The 11,614-nt window shown below is 53.2% G+C and overlaps 2 protein-coding genes across 3 annotated transcripts; both read left to right on the forward strand.

Moving 5' to 3' along the window:
- The first annotated feature begins 9 nt into the window (after positions 1-9).
- On the forward strand, positions 10-6,263 carry DNAJA3 (DnaJ heat shock protein family (Hsp40) member A3). Of its 2 annotated transcripts, XM_042438084.1 has the most exons (12): positions 10-219; positions 492-631; positions 834-917; positions 1,043-1,243; positions 1,709-1,861; positions 2,095-2,242; positions 2,464-2,528; positions 2,633-2,761; positions 3,227-3,342; positions 3,706-3,803; positions 4,813-4,932; positions 5,118-6,263. In XM_042438084.1, the coding sequence occupies exons 1-11, from the start codon at positions 42-44 to the stop codon at positions 4,914-4,916; spliced, it is 1,416 nt and encodes a 471-aa protein (XP_042294018.1). In that variant the 5' UTR covers positions 10-41; the 3' UTR covers positions 4,917-4,932; positions 5,118-6,263. The 2 variants fall into 2 exon arrangements, with proteins under 2 accessions (XP_042294018.1, XP_042294019.1); XM_042438085.1 differs by lacking the exon at positions 4,813-4,932 and having other exon boundaries at positions 11-219.
- An 853-nt stretch (positions 6,264-7,116) lies between these two features.
- HMOX2 (heme oxygenase 2) lies at positions 7,117-10,888 on the forward strand. Its single transcript, XM_042438086.1, has 6 exons — positions 7,117-7,293; positions 8,056-8,201; positions 8,580-8,697; positions 8,866-9,357; positions 9,925-10,045; positions 10,170-10,888. The coding sequence occupies exons 2-6, from the start codon at positions 8,101-8,103 to the stop codon at positions 10,286-10,288; spliced, it is 951 nt and encodes a 316-aa protein (XP_042294020.1). The 5' UTR covers positions 7,117-7,293; positions 8,056-8,100; the 3' UTR covers positions 10,289-10,888.
- The last annotated feature ends 726 nt before the right edge of the window (positions 10,889-11,614 follow it).

Raw genomic sequence — 11,614 nt, forward strand, 5'->3', positions numbered from 1 at the left:
TTGGCTGCCTGCGCGCAGGCGCAGTCTCCTGGCGGCCCAAGATGGCGGCTGTGTGCGCCTCACGCTGGCTGAGGGAAGCGGCGGCGGGCGGAGGGGAGGCGCGGCGGCGGCGGGGAGGGCTGCTGCTGCTGCTGGTCCGGTGGCTGAGCGGAGGCCCCGGAGGGCCCCTCACGCCTCGCCCGGCCTTGGCGCCGCGCCTCGCCGGGGGCAGCTGCTGGGGTGAGCGGCGCGCGTGACGTCACGGGGAGGCAAGGCTGCCTCTGAGGACAAGCAGAGTGCAGCGCGCCTTGGATTTGAAATTGGATGGGTTTTATGCGTTAGTTCCCTTTCTGTGCCGCCTTTCTCCCTGGAAGGACCCAAGGCGGCTCACAAGGGGAACAGCGTTATTACAGGCCCCGTCAGTGGCTGCCCTGTCTTTGAAAGAGACCGTGTCTGTTGAATGGGGCGAGGCCTTCCTGGGACGCTGAGGCCCCTGTTTCCCTTCCCTGCAGGAAGGCCCTGCCGCCCTCTTCTCGCCCCCGCGGCCTCCTTTCACTCCAGCCCCCCCGGCTGCGCCAAGGACGACTTCTACCAGGTTCTGGGGGTGCCTCGGAGCGCCAGCCAGAAGGAGATCAAGAAGGCCTATTACCAGGTACCTGGGCTTGGAAGAGCAATGGGCTTAGAAGGAAAGAACGTAACTTACACTGCAGAGCCTCCTGGGAAGTCTTTAAAGGGAGGCTGGGCGGCCCTCTGTTGTGTATGCTTTGATTGGCAGGAGGGGGCTGGGCTGGATCAGGGCCCTTAGGGTCTATGGTTCTCCATGACTCACCTCACCTTTGGGTCTCTCCCCTCAGCTTGCCAAGAAGTACCACCCCGACACTAACAAAGACGACCCAAAAGCGAAGGAGAAGTTTGCCCAGTTGGCTGAAGCCTATGAGGTAACGTGGCTGCCCTCCCTCTCCGGACAGCGATGGTGGGCTCCTGCCTGGACTCTGGAAGCAAAGGGTGCCAGCTGCGTCCTGCGGGATGCAAGCCCTGGTGCCTTCTGCCTTCCCCTCCGTAGGTCTTGGGCGACGAAGTGAAGCGGAAGCAGTACGACGCTTATGGGGCAGCTGGCTTTGACCCAGGCTCAGCGGGCACCGGGCAGCAGTACTGGCGAGGCGGCCCCTCCGTGGATCCTGAAGAGCTCTTCAGGAAGATCTTTGGGGAGTTTTCGGGGTCCCCTTTTGGAGACTTCCACACTGTCTTTGACCAGCCCCAGGAGGTAAGCGGCGGAGGAGGGAAGGAGGGTGTGTGTGTTTCACGTACGTTTGTGTGGAGGTGAGCCAGAGACACTCACCTTTGTTGAACTAGTCAACCCAGAGGAGATACATGTTGGGAAGGGAGGAGCTATGGGAAATGGGATCAGGGCACGCAGAGGGCTTGCAGGAGGCATTGGGGGTGTGGAAGGAGAGTTAAGCACCCTTTCCCCTGCCTCCACTTCTTCCTCTGCAAGTGCCATGTATTGTTAATTGGGAAAATGTGGTTTTGGGAACACAACGCTTGAGGAGATTAATGGGACCCTCTGAGAGATTGCTATGCTGGCATTTTCATTGCTAGGAGCATAACGTTTAAAATTCCCTCTCACTGTCTCCGATTGCATGAGCCTTGAGGGGTCTGCAGAAAGGGCCCTGGTCTTTGTCTAAGCCTTGAAGAAGAGCTGAGTCCGTTCCGCTTCCTTCCTCTCTAGTATGTAATGGACCTGACGTTCAGTCAGGCCGCAAAGGGTGTCAACAAAGAGATTGCGGTCAACATCAACGACACCTGCCAGCGATGTGACGGCAAAGGGCATGAGCCAGGCACCAAAGTGCAGCACTGCCACTACTGCAACGGCACAGGCATGGTAAGAGTGGGGCGGGATGGAGGCCCTGGGCAAGTCAATGCCCTTTGCTCCTCCGGCCAGAGTGGCAGCTGGGCCTCTGCTTTGGGGAGAACCAAGGGCCTTTTCCATTTGCTCACTTTGGTTAATCTGTAAAATTTGGTAATCATCAACTGGTCAGGATTCTCCTGTTTAGGAAAATATGGAAGGCTTTGTATCCCATTGTTTTACTTTCCCCATCACCTTCGTTTTGACAGGAGACGATCAACACAGGCCCCTTTGTCATGCGCTCAACATGCCGGCGGTGTGGCGGGCGCGGTTCTGTTATTACCACCCCCTGCGGGGTTTGTCGCGGCACTGGCCAGACCAAACAGAAGAAGACGGTCATGGTCCCAGTTCCAGCAGGTCTGTGTGCATTAGCTCATTCTAAGGATGTATAGGAGTTCCCATTCTCACAAGAATGTGGTTTGCTCCCTGAAAAACATTGGAGAGGAAAAGTCTGTTTTTATAAAACTTTACAGCTGGTGGAGTGCTGAATTGGCAGCTTTTTCCCCCTTCTGAGAGAGTTAAAGGAAAGTCTGGTTCTGGGGGAAGAATTAATATTTCTGTCCTTGTTCTGGCCTTAGGAGTTGAGGATGGGCAGACTGTTCGCATGCCTGTTGGAAAGAAGGAAATTTTCATTACCTTCAGGGTGCGTATTTACGTGGACTTCTCCTGTTAATTGTACCACATTTGGGAACAGCTCATGTCCTTCCCTGGCTGTGCCTGTGGACCATTCCTGCTTTCTCTTCATAGGTTCAAAAGAGTTCTGTGTTCAGGAGGGATGGTGCAGATATTCACTCGGACCTCTACATCTCGATAGCCCAAGCTGTTCTTGGAGGCACAGCCAGGTCACCGGGTCTGTATGAGACCATCAGTGTTGCGGTATGTGGGATTAAGTCACTTGGGGACACTTTTCTTTCTGGTTAAGTGGCACAAGAGAAGTGGAAGCTCATCCTGCCGGATGCTAGGGACCCAAGGAATGATGTTCTATACATGCTGGCAGAAGGCAGATTGTGTCCTTCCCATTTCCTTCCCACTGCCATTACAATACTTTTTAAACCGCTTTTAAAAATCAATTGGCCATTTACTCTTTTTGTATTTCTTTCTCACTTTGTCATAGAGATATGTAGGTCTTTGCCAGTTTGGGATATAGTCCAGGATGTTCCCTGCAGGCAGACCTTTAGATGCTGGCATACACAAGTGTCTGCTCCAGCAACCTCTTGCTGTGTTTGCTTTGTCTAAATGAAGAATCCAACATGGACAGCTCCTTGGGGAAACAGAACAGGGCATATTTGGATGTGTGCCTGCAAATACTGGAATGAATGTTGTTTTCCCTGTGTTATGCAGATACCTCCCGGCATTCAGGCTGACCAGAGGATCCGGGTGAGCGGGAAGGGCATTCCCAGAGTTAACAGTTATGGTTATGGAAACCACTACATTCATATAAAGATCAGAGTTCCCAAGTAAGTGGGTGGTTTGTCTAAGCATGGAGAGTTCCATAAGAGAACAGTGAAAGATATTGTATGGCATCAAAGTACTCTTTGCACAAGAGTGTTTTGGGGTGGAAAATGCCCAGCCTTGGGGTCTCCACTTACCAGCCTCCATCAGTAAGAGGCACATGAGGGGTTGGTGCTCTACAGCTGCAGACTTAAGACTTCAGGGGGGCCTGACAAAAGTCCAGGGAAATGTCACCATGTCCCTTTTGCACTGCACTCCTTCCTTGTGTGTGGTAGCGTTTCCCAGAGGCAAAAGCCCCCTTGTAAAACTGTAATGCAGCTCTTCTTTTTTTCCCCTCCACCCCCCACCCCTCCTTGGCCACCCTTCAGGAAATTGACAGACCGCCAACGAACTTTGATGCTGAGCTATGCGGAGGATGAAACTGATGTGGAAGGGACTGTGACTGGCATTGCAAACACCACAACTGGTGAGGCTCAGGTGGCGCACTGTGATGGGAAGGGGAAGGCAGGACACATTTTAGGTTCATCTTAGCTGGACTGTGCTCTTGGGTTTATACCACTTCTAGAACAGATGTAGTTCCTTGTTGGCATAGCTGTGAGGAAAGGGTGTTGCTGGTTATTTGGGCCCTGCTGTAGCCCTCACACTGAAAGTGTCTCTTTGGGACCTTCCTTTCAGTTTCATAAGCTGTCACTTAGGTAGCATTAAAATTTTCCCCTAAAACAGGAACAGACTGATATTTGATTGGGGGACCAAAGGACTTAGGAGCTTGTAAGAGGCAGGCAAGAAAGCATGGACATTGTTAAAAATGTAAGTAGTTAGCAGAGCAACCCGGCTGTTCTTTTGTTTAATCAGTCTGTATGCCTGCAGTGGCCCTTCCTGTGCTTTGAGTTGAAGCTGGCTGCTGGTTGCCTCTCACCTCAGTTCAGATTATCCCCCACCCCACCCTGGATCTATAGCCATTGGGAGCTGGCTCTCCCTTCCTCCTCAATCTAGGAGAGCCTGGAGATTTCATGCTGACTGGAACACAAAGTCCAGAACCCTCACACTCACTGGACTTGGAGAAGCGCCTTCCCCTTTGAACAGGCCTCCATGCCCACTTACATTGTCAGCAGGGTTCAGCTTGAGTTGTAGCATGGGTAGTTTTGTTGATTTGAGATTCCTGTTACAAATGTAAAGCTGAGCCAAACTGAAGGTTTGAGATTATCACAGGGGTTAAAGGTACTGAAAGTCATTACTGAGTGTTGGGTGGCAGGAAAAGAGAAACGAGGGCAGTCAATGGATGGAAATATGTAAAAACAGACCCTGTGCTCAGTAACATGAGCATCAAAAGATGCATACAAAGTGTGGCAGGCTACACACTAAGAGCAAAATACAGGCGACTCAAGCAATCTCAGCAACTGCCATGCTGGCAAGCAGTACAGTGGGAAGGTCTTATGATGTGTACTCTGACGCAGCTCTCTGCTGTTTGTGTCTAGGTGGCAGGGATGCAGCTAGACCGGGGGCAGACACGGAGAGGCCTGAGGCAGGGGACGCCTCGGAGGGGTTCCTAGCTAAACTTAAGAGAATGTTTAGCTCCTGATTAACCCCACCTAGAGGTAGGAAGCCTCTCGTGTTCTTTCCAGGCACAGGTCTCTTGTGTCGGCTGATTTGAGCCACTGGAGAAGGGTCAGCTGCTGGGTAGGTCAGGCAGAGGGCTGTTGAGGGAGGCATTCCTTGCTAGCTGTTGTTCCTTGCCGCTGGTCCATTTCAACAAGCTCCCCTTTCTTATTTTGAACTCCAGGCAAACGTTCTGCTGGAAACTAGACGCAGGCGACAGCAGTCTGGTGGCAGAGGTGTCCTTTTGGAGGTGCAGGAAACCCGGCACAGCCCAGCAAGACTCCTAGACAGACACCCCACTCTCTGGCTTGGTGTGACATCTGCGCTGAGGAGGCAGAGGCAGAGGAGGGCTTTGGCTGCTTCAGAAGTAAAAGCACAGAGGGGGCCATCTCCATCTGCAGCGTTAGCCGTAGGAACTGCAAAGGATTCTTGGGTTCTCCTGTGCTGGAAGAGACATCTTGGGTCTTCCTGCTTTTCTGGACAGATGCAAAGTGCTGCATGGTGGGAACCTGAGCTCCAAAAATAAAAAGTGTACACTTAGCTTAATATGAAGTTCTGCTATCCAAAAGTTTTGATGAGCCCCACAGAAAGAGCCCCCAAGATCCCCCAGGCTTTGGATGTGCTCAGCCTTCTGGCTCAGGAGAGACCGGGGGCAGGGGGGGTATCACAGGCTTCCTGTCTTGTGTGCAGGAGGCCCTTTGGCTGTGGAGCTGCATGGCTCACTTTCATGGTTGTTCTAGCAGCTGACCTTTCCCTGCAGGAGGGGCATGCAGGGGATTGATTTTCTGTCAGAAGGCCTTGTTTAAAACTCACCTGAACTGGTGATCCCCTTTACTCTATCTAGAAGGGTTGGAGTGCAAGTTGCCCATCTCTCTTGGGCTCTTGTGTAGCCAACCAGCTCTTCTGTGGAGACGGCCATAGCTGGTGCATGTGCGCACGCCAACACCCAGAGGCCAGGCCCCATTGTTTTGACTGCATGTGCATGACAGCAGTGGAAACAAGGTTGCTGCTGTGAGAAACCCTCTTGTCACTTGTCCCTTAGTGTTGTGTTACGCTCCTGACCCGAGAGCAGTTACCAGGGACAGAGCAGGAACCAACAACCAAGGGGCCTGTGAAAGAAATTGCTCTGTAGTTGAGCCGGTGAATGCCCGCAAGGCTGGCACAAGTCTGCTGGGGCTGCAGAGACTGTCACTGGTCCCATCCCCACCAGATTGTTAACCTAGAGCCTCTTTCCCCCACTTCACTTGGGTTGCCTCCTGGTTCATTTGGCCTGTGAGTTGGCTCTGTACTGCTGTAATGAGAAGTCTGCTATAAAGAAGTTTAGAATCTGGTTGTTTCTGCCTTTCAAATTCCACTGAGAGGATGGCCTTGTTCTGTTGTTGCTTTCTTGGGTTGGGGGCTGTCATGGGGAGGTGGGCAGTGTGTGCCTTTTTGGTTACGAGGGTCCCTCTCCCCCTTTTTTTTGTGAGGCAGCCGTCAGTACGAAGGCAGCCCTTGGTGTCCACGGTCTCCTTAGCCACAATTTCAACCCTCCATGGCTGGGAAAATCTTCCCAAAGCAAACCATGATATTGCTGTTTTATATAAGTGGCTCCATCTTACTCTGCCATGGTATTTCATGGGACTACAACCAAACCCCCAAAGGTCCCAAGGGCCCACTGTAATAAACACACCCCATTGTATATAATGGGGCTTGAGCATTGGCCCCCTTCTTCCCAAATGTCTTTTGCAAACAGACCAGCCTTGCTTTGCAGAGCTTTTGGTTCTTTGGAGGGAAAAGCCAGAGAGGAGAGATTTCCTTTTCTTCCCCAAAAGGCTTCTGCAAAGCCAAAGCTCAAATGGCAGCACTGCTGTCTGTCTGCAGCTATTGTTGCTCTTAGGAATTACATGCTGGCTGCTGGGGCTAAACAAGGGATGCATCCGGTTCCGCACTGAGGTAATGTTCCACTCTGACGCTGCTTTAGCTGTCATGGCTCAATGGCTATGGAATTCTGGGAAGTGTACCTTTGTGTGTGCAGCTTTTTGCACTCCTCTAGTTGACAGGCTCCGCGCATGCGCGCATCGAGACCCTTTGCAATGACACCAGGCCGCCTCAAGGGGGCGAGGTCTCTCCCCGCCCTGGAGCAGAGGAGGTGATGACGTCACAAAGAGCGCGGGCGGCGATTGGCGGGCGGCCTTTGTGCGCGTGACTGAAGGAGGGGGCGGAACTTTGTCGCCCGGCGGCTTTTGGAGGAGCTGCGGAGACCGGAAGAGGTGCCGACCGGAAGTGCAGGCGCTGAGGTAACCGGAGCGGCTGCGGGAGAAGCGGCCCTTGAGCGTGTGCAGAGCGCCGTAGGAGGCTCCCCACAACAGCCCTGCGAGGTAGGCAGGCCGAGAAGGAGTCAGGGGGTCCCCCGGCCCACCCTCGGCGGTGAATTCGGACCTGGGCCCCGGCTGGCCGCTCTTGGAGGAGCCAGAGAAGCCCCCAGCTCCAGCCTCATCCTCTCGGGGGGTTCTGGGAGAGGTAGTCCAACCCATCGGGAGGACTTCCGGTTGAGAAGGGGATTCTGGGAGATGATGGTAATAGTAATGATCACCCTTCTTTCCCGCCTCTCCTGGCGGCTCACAACAGATTTAACCCACAGCCATTACACCAAATACAGGCATTAAGCTGCATCTCTACACAAGACTTGCATCACAGCGCATTGGAGAACGGTTAAACATGAAGCGCATGTTGAAAGTTCATGATCAAAAGAGGCCGAGAAGCGCAGCCCAAAGCCCTTCCTGATTCCCTTGAAGCCTGAAGCCAGGGTCCCTGTCTCAGTCCCTGAAGCAGCAGATAAAGCAGGCCGGCTTCTCCTTCCTGCATGGCCTCCCTTCCCAAGCTAAATAGCCCTTTGGCTGCCTTGGTCAGAATGGAGAAATAACTGCCTTGGCTCAAGGCTGTGGGATTCTGGGAGCTGGAGTCTGTTGTGGGCCCAGAGCAGAGCGGAGCTTAAGGAAGGAAGGCCCCACAATACACTCCAACTCCCAGAATCCCATAGCCTTGAGCCAAGGCAGTTAAAGCGGCGCCAGCCTGGATGCAGTCTACAGTGATCTGCAAACAGTGAAACCGCTCTGGCTGAGTCAGTCTATTTTGGACAGGAGACCGAGGTCCAGAGAGGAGGCTTCAGAGTTGGCCTTTGCAAGATGTCGTCCGACGTGACAGAGGCGCCGGATGAGACCGAGAACCTGAGCTACGAGGAGACGGAGGAAGGCGAGGAGGAGGAGGAGGAGGAGGAGAACGTCAGGTGGGTGTCCCCCGCGATCCGGACGGCTGGAGAAGGGGGCTCTGGGAGGCAATGCTCCCCTTGCGGCTGCCGGCTGCAATGATAATGATAATAGTAATAATATAATTGGGACAGTCCATATCATTAGAGGCGGCTACATCATTCAGGCAGGGAAGGCCTGTTGGAAAAGATCCATCTCAACAGCCTTTTTAAAACCGTGATGCTCCAGTGGTTTGCCAGCTTAGCCTTGCCTCAGGACTGAGTTCTCAGTGCTGACTTTGAAGCTGCCACACAATCTCCGCCCCATTGAGCATCGTCCTCCATCTTGCCCCCTTGAGGAGGTCCCCTCACTCCTTTGTGCGCCTGCCCTGACTCTCTTTCTCCCCCCCCCCCCCACAGCCCCATGGACTTGTCTGAGCTGCTCAAAGAAGGAACCAAGGAATCTCACGACCGGGCTGAGAACACCCAGTTCGTCAAAGACTTCCTGAAAGGGCGAATCAAGCGGGAGCTCTTCAAGGTACCTCTTTCTCTGGGGCTCTGGGATGGGGTGGTCCTTGGGCCGTTATCTGCAGCTTCCGCCACGCTTTCTGTGGCTGACAGGAGCTCAGTGGGAACAGGGGATAATGAGGTGATGCTGCTGCTGTCAGTCCCCTGCCCCTCATGCCTCCTTTGTCCTGACTTGCAGCTGGGCACAGTGGCCCTCTACTTCACATACTCAGCCCTGGAGGAGGAGATGGAGCGCAACAAGGACCAGCCGGTTTTCACCCCACTCTACTTCCCACTGGAGCTCCACCGGAAGGAGGCACTGGAGAAGGACCTGGAGTATTTCTATGGGGAGGGCTGGCGGGAGAAGATCCAGTGTTCGGAGGCCACCCAGCACTACGTCGAGCGCATCCGCCACGTCGGGAGGCACCAGCCAGAACTGCTGGTGGCCCATGCCTACACCCGCTACATGGGGGACCTCTCTGGGGGTCAGGTGCTGAAGAAGGTGGCCCAGCGGGCCCTCAAATTGCCCAGCACCGGCGAGGGGATCCAGTTCTATGTATTCGATAACATCTCCAATGCCCAGCAGTTCAAGCAGTTCTACCGGGCCCGGCTGAATGCCCTGGACCTGGACCAGGAGACCAAGGAGCGGATCGTCAAGGAGGCCAACAAGGCCTTTGAGTTCAACATGCAGGTGGGCAGCATATGGGGAAGCAGGGGAAAGATGGCAGGACTTGGGGGTGGAGTGGCCCTGCTTCCCCTGATGTGAGCAACCCACCCCAAGACTGGGGGCTGCTACTGCATCTACCCCCAAAGTCACTCTGATATTTTGGATCTTAGAATTATAACTTGGAGATAGGAAGAGTGCTACAGACTTCAATAAGTTTTGCAGTTCCATTTACCTCAACTATAAAATCTTTCATACTTAGCTACTTGCTGAGCAGGACAGTAAAGGGAAAAATGGACTGCCCAGGTTTTCTGCCCTAGTTTTATAAGCCTATCCTCTTCAGGTGCTCTTTGACTCCTGAGACTTTACATTTGTGGAGATTCCTTGTTTTTTCTCCTGGGATGCTCTTGCTCATAGTGTCCTTGACATCTCTGAATTAGGAACTCAGGTTTTTAAGAATCCAGTCTATTCTGATTGAGGATTTGTGTTGGAAGATGAGGCAAAGGAATGGTTGCTTTTCAGGTCTAGGCCTGCATGGCAGAATGCTTCCAGTGTCTGCTCAGGCTCATGGCAGTTGTGCTTCCTTTTCTGCAGGTCTTTGAGGAACTGGACAAGATTGGGGCTTTGCTGACTGAAGAAGCCCAAGAGGCCGGCCTCCCAGTGCATGATGGAAAAGGTGACCTGCGCAAGTGCCCCTATTACGCAGCCAAACTGGGTGAGTTTCTCGTCTTCCTCGCCTCCCCTCCCCTCACTCACTGGGTCTCCCTTCTGTCTCTAACTGGGCCTCCTTTCTCTCTCTCTCTCTCTCGCTCTCTTTCTCTCTCTTCCACTCCGAAAAGCTGGTACTGAGGGCTTGGGCGGCTGCCCCTTGGCTGTACTGCAGCAGCCCACCACCCAGCTGGTCCTGGCAGCCTGCGTGGCCATTGCTGCAGGAGTGGTGGCCTGGTACGTGATGTGAGGGTCCTCCTGTGCGAACGCTGCTGCCGCCGCCTGGAGGCCAGGAGGGATAGTGGCACTCGCTCAGAAGAACTGCTACAGTTTTCCTCCATGGATGCAAGTGGAGCTCTAATGCAAGATTTAATTAAGGAACCATTAAACCTAATTGCACCCTGAATGCATGCCCATCTGCATCTGAGGGATTCCTAATAGATTGGCGCTTGAGACCACACACACACATGCACACATGTAGGCATGGTAGGGGGGTGTTCACTGGGTTCCTTGGTCTGAATACCAAAGTTCTCACCCCCGATTTGCCCCATGCTGCTGAAGAGGGAAGCTTTTGCCACATTTGGGGGGGGGGAGAAGAGGGGGAGGCACCTGCAACAGCTGTTCTCCTTGGGAGCAAGAGCGCCATCCTTCCCAGTGTCACACGGGGGGGAGGCTGAGGGAGATGTCTACCTCCAAGCCAGGGAACAGCCATCTTTCACTTGTAAGTAGCGTAGGGTGGGGAAACTGACTTGTATATACGGGGATAGGCTAACGGTTTAGTTTTCATGTAATTTAAGGACTGTATGAACGCCTCTGACATAATAAAAAATTTATACTTTGGCGTCTCAAACCTGTTGCGTGGCTCTGGCACAGAAGGGGAAGCTGAGGCTGCCAGTGGTCCAACCAATTGCCAGATGCATGTGAGGCAGGGAGGGGACAATACAAAGCACAGTCTCTTCAGTTTCTGGATGTTCCTATTTAGTCGGCCATTGGACAGAATCCTGCAGAGTGCCGTCCTCCCTGAGAGAGTCTTCAGGGGCCTATGTAGCCACCCTGGTTGAAAATGTGAATAACTGGAATGGAACAGAGACTGTGTTCTACAGAAGGGGCAAGAAAGACCCCATTTGAGAAGAGCACCAGCCAGATATGGGTAGGAATGCTGCCTCTTGAATTTTAACTTGGCAGAGATAAGACCCACTGGGCAGGTGTGACCCTTGGGCAGTTTGTTTGGAACTTGCTCTTAGGGGACACAGCCCCAGATTTGCATGCTTTGGGGCAGACAAATAAGGAGGGAGCAAGCAGTCACCTGGATGTTTCTCTGCATCTCTCTCTCCTCTGTGCAGAGGCCTGTTCTACCCACCAGGCAAGAGACTGCCCTGGCAAGGGCTACAGTGGGTCCCAGCTCCCCATTTGCTTACTTTCTTCCTCCCCACAGGATGGTCTGTTTTATGCTAAGATATTAAAAGGCCCTCCTCTGTCTTCTTGCCGACAGAAGAATAGCCAATAGTGGCACTCTACCCGTAATCTCACACACACAACCTTGTGGGTCTTATCTTTTTATTTATATATACAAACA

The sequence above is a fragment of the Sceloporus undulatus genome, chromosome 8 (genome assembly GCF_019175285.1).
Source record: "Sceloporus undulatus isolate JIND9_A2432 ecotype Alabama chromosome 8, SceUnd_v1.1, whole genome shotgun sequence".
NCBI lineage: Eukaryota > Metazoa > Chordata > Lepidosauria > Squamata > Phrynosomatidae > Sceloporus > Sceloporus undulatus.

Coding starts and splice junctions, on each gene's coding strand:
- DNAJA3 (XM_042438084.1), top strand. CDS start 42: ATGGCGGCTGTGTGCGCCTCACGCTGGCTGAGGGAAGCGGCGGCGGGC. Junction 2,529..2,632: donor AAATTTTCATTACCTTCAGG/GTGCGTATTTAC, acceptor TTCTCTTCATAG/GTTCAAAAGAGTTCTGTGTT. Junction 3,804..4,812: donor CATTGCAAACACCACAACTG/GTGAGGCTCAGG, acceptor GTTTGTGTCTAG/GTGGCAGGGATGCAGCTAGA.
- HMOX2 (XM_042438086.1), top strand. CDS start 8,101: ATGTCGTCCGACGTGACAGAGGCGCCGGATGAGACCGAGAACCTGAGC. Junction 8,698..8,865: donor TCAAGCGGGAGCTCTTCAAG/GTACCTCTTTCT, acceptor CCTGACTTGCAG/CTGGGCACAGTGGCCCTCTA. Junction 9,358..9,924: donor CCTTTGAGTTCAACATGCAG/GTGGGCAGCATA, acceptor CCTTTTCTGCAG/GTCTTTGAGGAACTGGACAA.